The sequence below is a fragment of the Ptychodera flava genome, chromosome 12 (assembly GCF_041260155.1).
Source record: "Ptychodera flava strain L36383 chromosome 12, AS_Pfla_20210202, whole genome shotgun sequence".
Lineage (NCBI taxonomy): Eukaryota > Metazoa > Hemichordata > Enteropneusta > Ptychoderidae > Ptychodera > Ptychodera flava.
In genome coordinates, this window is record NC_091939.1 from 166,075 (window position 1) to 172,500 (window position 6,426).

Here is a 6,426-nt window from a genome sequence, read left to right on the forward strand (position 1 = left end):
TATCTGTTGAATGATTTTCTTTAAAGCCGAATTGATGGTCACTTGTAGTAAGATCATGCTTGCACCTCTCCAACATGATAATTTCGTATAATTTGGAAATAGACGTAGTGATGGCGATAGGTCGATAATTATTAGAGTCAGTAATATCACCATTCTTATCTTTTAAAAGTGGCACCAATGTAGTGTCCAGCATTCGAGAAGGCAAAAACCCATGAACATGAACGGAGGATAACAGAATTGACAAGAGTGTACTCAGTCGTCTATGTGCATATTTTATGTGTTCAGAGGCAATGGCATCTGGACCAACAGCCTTGCCAACAGTGAGCCTGTCGATGGCCTGCATAATCTCAGCAGGTGTGACCATCATTTCATTTGAAAAGTGAACATTAGACACACTTGTTTGTACAAAAGATTCGCTGTCGTTATTTGAAACGCTTGACAAAAGCCCAGAAAAGTGGTCACGCCACATGTCTGCAATATTTTGGTGCCCGTTACACCCTCCAACTGACGATGAAAGTGTTACAGACTTTTTAGAACCCACATATTTCCAAAATTGTCTCTTATCTTTACAATTAAAAGCGTCAGAAATCTGATCAGCTCGTATTTGGTCTTCGTTTTGTCTACAACACTTCAAAATATATTTAAATTTTGCACGAGTTTTCCTCATAATATCAAAAATAGGTCCACATCTAGGTTTCTGGTTATCACGCCATAGAATAAATGCATCCCGAGCCAGATTGTGGTAATCCTTCACATGCTGATTCCAACCAGGTACACATTTTGTATTACTTTTGTACTCTGAATGTAGACTTTCAACAGCAGCAAGACGTAAAGCGTTCACAATTTCATTGTACAATCCATCTATAGCAGATGTATGGGAAGGATTATTACAGTGAACATCATGGCATCCAAACACCTGGCTAGAGATTTTGATTTTACTGAGTTTGTCACCTGTTAAAGAGTGATATTTTGACAGAGAATAATCATCCAAAGAGGACCAATTAATATAACCAGTTTTGTCAAAATGAGACTTTGTCAATTCATACTTCTGAAGGTCATTAAGATTACAACACACATTTATAGGAAAGTGATCTGACCCTATGTATTGATGTAAAATGGAAATATCTGTGATGGCGTTGTGGGCAGTGACAGTGGAGACACAATGGTCAAGCCATGACGTAGTATGATGTGCTTCACTGATATATGTAAAATTATTTGGGTTGTTACCCTCTAACAGACTAAGGTCTGAGCAAATCAGATTATTATCATTGCAAAAAGACATCATTTCATTACCAAAAGACGATTTATGAACATTTGCGTTCCAATCGCCCATAACCATGACGGCATTGGTCGGAGTTTCCACCATACAGTGTTGAACTTTTTGTAAGTACTCAAGGAAAACATGGTGGTTTTCATTATTTTCAGTTGGCATATAAATATTAATAAGCAAGAGAGAACTAGAGCCATGGCCAATCTCTAAACTAATTAATCGACTGTCATCATAGCGCTTAATATTAACGCTTTTTAGTGATTTTCTCCATAAAATGGCTACGCCACCATATGGCCGGCCAAATCGTACACCTGACTCATCATTCATAGCAGTCTCTCCAATTGCATAGAAATCGTCACTGATCTGTGAAAGCCACGCCAACTCTGATTTCGTGAGCCAATGCTCTTGTAAAAAACACACATCGCATGAATCGCAGATATCTTTAACCGTTTGAATGGATGATTTGATCCCTCGACAGTTATATGATGTAATGTTTAAATTCATAGAGAACAGTTACTTTTTTGCTGGATAGAATCTTCGTACCAAGATGCCCGACGGCCAGATACTGGAATTCATCAAAGCTTTGCTATTATCAGCCGTAGTAATTATCTTAAAAGAAGCATATGAGTCATATTTTGTTTTCAGAGTTTCAGCTTTGATGTCAATAAAACCTAATTTATTTAGGTGTTGAATAATGTCAGTACCTGTTGTATTCGGTTGCAGACGACTAACGAACAGTTCAGCGGGTGGGTATACATTTGCAGCTTTCAAAGATGTCGACATTGTGGTGTTCGCACCAGTGACCGTCGATCTCATTTTACTCGTTGCACGTCGATTCCGACGTTTCACCATAGTAAAATCGCCATCATTCGATGCCGTCACTGTACGAGTTGGTACCTCGAGGTTAACGCCTTGACCGACGCCAATGAATGCACCCGGTGTTGTTTTATGGACATTCCCGGTGTGTCCTGTGACTGACTCATCTTGTCGATTACGTTTTATTGCATCACTATATGAACTCGATGTATATAGTTCTTTAACATCAGTGTCTTCGTCGTCAGATTTATCACTAGATGACTGATCAGTAATTCTAGAAACAGCCGGTACAGGAACAGGCTCAACACCGACCACCTGTTGATCTAGTGAATTCTTGAGCACCGAGAATTCATTACGCAGTAGAGTCAAATCAGCCCTCAGACTTCCACAATCATCAGAACAACGGCTTTTCTTAAATTTAGATACTTCTTGTTGCAATAGTTTTATCTCTTTGATAAGGACAGAAACATCGATATGATTAATATCAATTGGTGGTAATCGTGACAATTCATAGGCAACAAAACATGGCGCATTATTCTCGTCCAACTCGTGTAAAAGTATCAACATATCTTGTACATTATTAGCACGTTTATTCTGACCTTGTCGGCGGATATAACGATTTCTGTCGTCACTGCAATAATCGAAGAGAAGCTTCTTGGCATGTTCCACCTCTTTGTCGTCGTAGGCTTCGACGCACAATTTTACTAGCATATCTTGCGGAAGAATGTCAATCTTGTTCCAAAGGAAACACAATAATTCGTTGATAACTATTGCTCTATCTGACGTTACTGGTATACTGTCAGTTTTCTTACTTTTCCCGTTCTTCTTTCTTTCGGCATTTTCTTTCCTTCTCTCAATTATATCAGGAAAACGAACCTCTTCGCAATGGGGACACAAATCAAGGTCACCCCTGCACAACGAAACATTCTCTATTGTTCCACAGTCAGCACACCGCATCTTGTTACGTAATGAACTTCTAAATTAGCAATTCAATTGCAACTGGCGGGACCATGAGTCAGATCCAATGTGATTTTTCCAAGGCGAAATATGACTTAGAGTTACCAGTTTTGAGTAATGGAAAGACAGCAACTGGTCTGCATGGAGTTCAAAACCACGGCAAATGACAATTCGTAAACTTGAAATCATAGACTTACGGGAAAAGCACGATCAAACGAGAGAGCTGGTCAGCGCTGGTCAGCGCGTGTTGCAGGTCACGTCACTATTCATTAGTGACTGTATATAATATAGAAATAACGGACGACGCGCTGACCATTAACGTTTATTTATGGGCAAGGGCGAGAGGAAAGCCAAAAATTAATGGGCGAGGCTTGCCGAGCCCGTTAATTTGGCTTTCCTCTCGCCCGCGCCCATAAATAAACGTTAATGGTCAGCGCGGAGTCTGTTATTTCCATTATATTATCAACGAACCCAGAAAAACCGTCAAAATTTACGAAAATTTCCCGTGCGAACGACAACGGGCCCCAGAACCTGTCAGTGAGTAGTGCGCGCGCTGCAAAAAATTTGCAAATCCGGAGATTTTTTGAAAAAAAAACGTCTAAACTTGGCCCACAAATGCTCCATTTTATTTTGTGGTTGATTATGATCTTTGTACAAATCACAATTTTCGTTTTAGCCGTAAAGTTACTGTGTTTACGATATTATTCATATTCACGGGCATGAAAACAAACCATTACTGTGTATTTGTGGGCAGTCACGTGGTTCAGCTCGACCAATTAAAACGCAATGGACAGCGCATGGTAATATACATTATACACTACCCTCCTTTGTCCATAACTTGAGTCCCTTTAGCGTGAGGACAATATTTAATTTTTGAATCTTGTTATCAATGAGTTCTGTAGTGACACTGAGAATATCATGTCCCCGTTCACGGTAAAATTTTAAGTTATAGGCCATATCTTTAGTATGGCGCTTGAGCCTATATATATGTATATACATTACGGGAAACAAAAAACAAAAAAAATTATACACACAGCCCCCTCCCCTGTCCTATAGCATAAGTCCCTTATGCCGGATGACAATAATTTCTATCAAACTTTTTGCTACTCACGCTGAAAATATCATGTCCAATCAATGTGTTCTCTACTGACACTGAGAATATCATGTCCCCTTCATGGCATTATTGGGCCCGCGTCAGTGTCTGTACATTGTACATTATACTAAGTCCTCCCCCCTTTTGTCCTTTAACATAAGTGTCCTATGCCTGAGGACAATATTTCACTTTTGAATCTTGTTGTCAATGTGTTCAATATTAAATCTTAGAATATCATGCTCCCTTCGTGGCATCAGTGATAGTTATAGGGCCCCCGATCTGTATGATGGTAGTACTTTTACAGGTTGCATTGTATGTAAACCCCCTCGGGCAAAAAGATACGTCCCTTAAGAGTGAGAATAATATTTCATTTTTCATTTTTTATCAAACTTTTTTCTACTTACACTGTGAATATCATGTCCCTCTTCATGACTCCAGTGATAGTTATAGGCTCTGCCTTAAGCATGGCGTGAGTGCCTGTATATATTGTATTGTACATAAACCCCAGGGTCGCCAAATAACGTAAGTTCCTTAATTGTAAGGACAATATTTCATTTTTGCATATCGCTATCAAAGTGTTTTCTTCTATTACTGTCAATATCATATCCCACTTCACTGCATCAGTGATAGTTATTGATCATGCATATGGTTCTTTTATATTGCATTGTACATAAAGCAACCCCACCTTGTCCACTAACATAAGTCCCTTAAGTGTGAGGATAATATTTCTTTATTTTCATATTTATCATAGTCAGGACAATATTTTATTTTTGCATAGTTTTATCCAAGTTTTATCTACTTAGAATGTGAATATCATAATCCCTTCGTAATCCCCCTTCCCCCTTCGTTTTAGGGCCACCCCTATGTAAGACGGCTGGAGTCAAAGTATCGCTCGACAAAGCTTGAAGTTGAGATCGATCGGCAGATTTTTCTGATAAAGCGAATTGAATATTTTCGCCGCTGTGACAAATTAAAGGCCGACTACCATTGAGCTCGCATCAAAGAGGCAGATTACAAGAAGCTGTTTAAGATCGTGTCTGAGTTATCTGATACGAAAGCAATCAACGCTAAAGCTCTACCCATTGAGATTCCATTGAAGGAATTACCATCTAGATTCCTGAGCTATTTCAACTCCAAAGTTGCCAAACTTCGTGAAGGCCTCATCAGTTACAGTACCGACACCGGAAACATCTTACCATATCATAATTTATTAACTTTCAGTGAGGTGTCCGTGCATCAGGTTCGTACTCTTATTGAGCGGGCAGCTCCAAAATCATGCGATCTGGATATTCTCCCGACAAACTATATCAAGAAATTCGCCGATGTTCTCGCACCGTTCATTACGCATCTCTTCAATGCATCACTATCATCTGGTGTCATTCCCATTAAATCTGCGATCATTCGGCCATTGCTGAAAAAGCCGAACCTTGATCCAAAGAGTCTGAAGAACTACCGACCTGTGTCAAATCTGCCATTTCTATCGAAATTACTTGAACGGGTTGTTGCTTCGCAATTGAACATTCACCTGGCTAACCATTCACTATTAACAAAGTTCCAAAGTGCGTATCGCGCTCACCACAGCACAGAGACTGCCCTTCTGCGTGTGCATAATGACATCATGCTCGCTCTCAACGAAAAGAAAGATGTTCTCCTTGTCATGTTGGACTTGTATGCTGCCTTCGATACGGTTGACCATGATGTACTCCTTCACAGACTTCAATTCCGTTTTGGCATAACTGGCAAAGCTTTATCATGGTTCGGATCCTATCTCAACAATCGTAATCAGCGTGTAAAGATAGGCTCATTTACATCACCCAGTACAAATATGACATATGGCATCCCCCCAAGGTTCGGTTTTGGGACCAATCCTCTTTATACTGTATACAGCACCACCTGAAGACATTGTCGAGAATGACTTCAACTATATATGTTGTATGCGGATGACTCGCAGATTTATGTTGTGTGCAATAGACCTGATGAAGTTCAAATTTCTCTTGAGCTATGCGCAGATGAAATTCGCAGGTGGATGAAATCCAAATATGTTGATTCTTAACGACAATGAGACAGAGGTGATGCAATTTTCGTCACGCCTGAGATAAGATGCAGTGAAAATTTCCAGCCTTAGGATAGGCGAGTCTGATATTGCCCCGTCCACTACAGTTCGAAATTTTGGTGTTAAGCTCAACCACGACGGTTCTACTTCTGATCATATCGACTCGTCTCGTCTCCCGGACTCGGAAATTCGATCACATCACACCTGTTGTTATTGATCTGTACTGGCTGCCGGTTG

General features: G+C 39.9%; 1 protein-coding gene across 1 annotated transcript; it reads right to left on the bottom strand.

The window, feature by feature from the left end:
• Positions 1-1,783: 1,783 nt before the first annotated feature.
• Positions 1,784-3,043, bottom strand: LOC139145984 (uncharacterized). Its single transcript, XM_070717432.1, has one exon. It carries the CDS (start codon positions 3,041-3,043, stop codon positions 1,784-1,786), a length of 1,260 nt encoding a protein of 419 aa, XP_070573533.1.
• Positions 3,044-6,426: the final 3,383 nt, after the last annotated feature.

Excerpts from the sequence above, each read along its gene's own strand:
- LOC139145984 (XM_070717432.1), bottom strand. The coding sequence starts at position 3,043 with ATGCGGTGTGCTGACTGTGGAACAATAGAGAATGTTTCGTTGTGCAGG.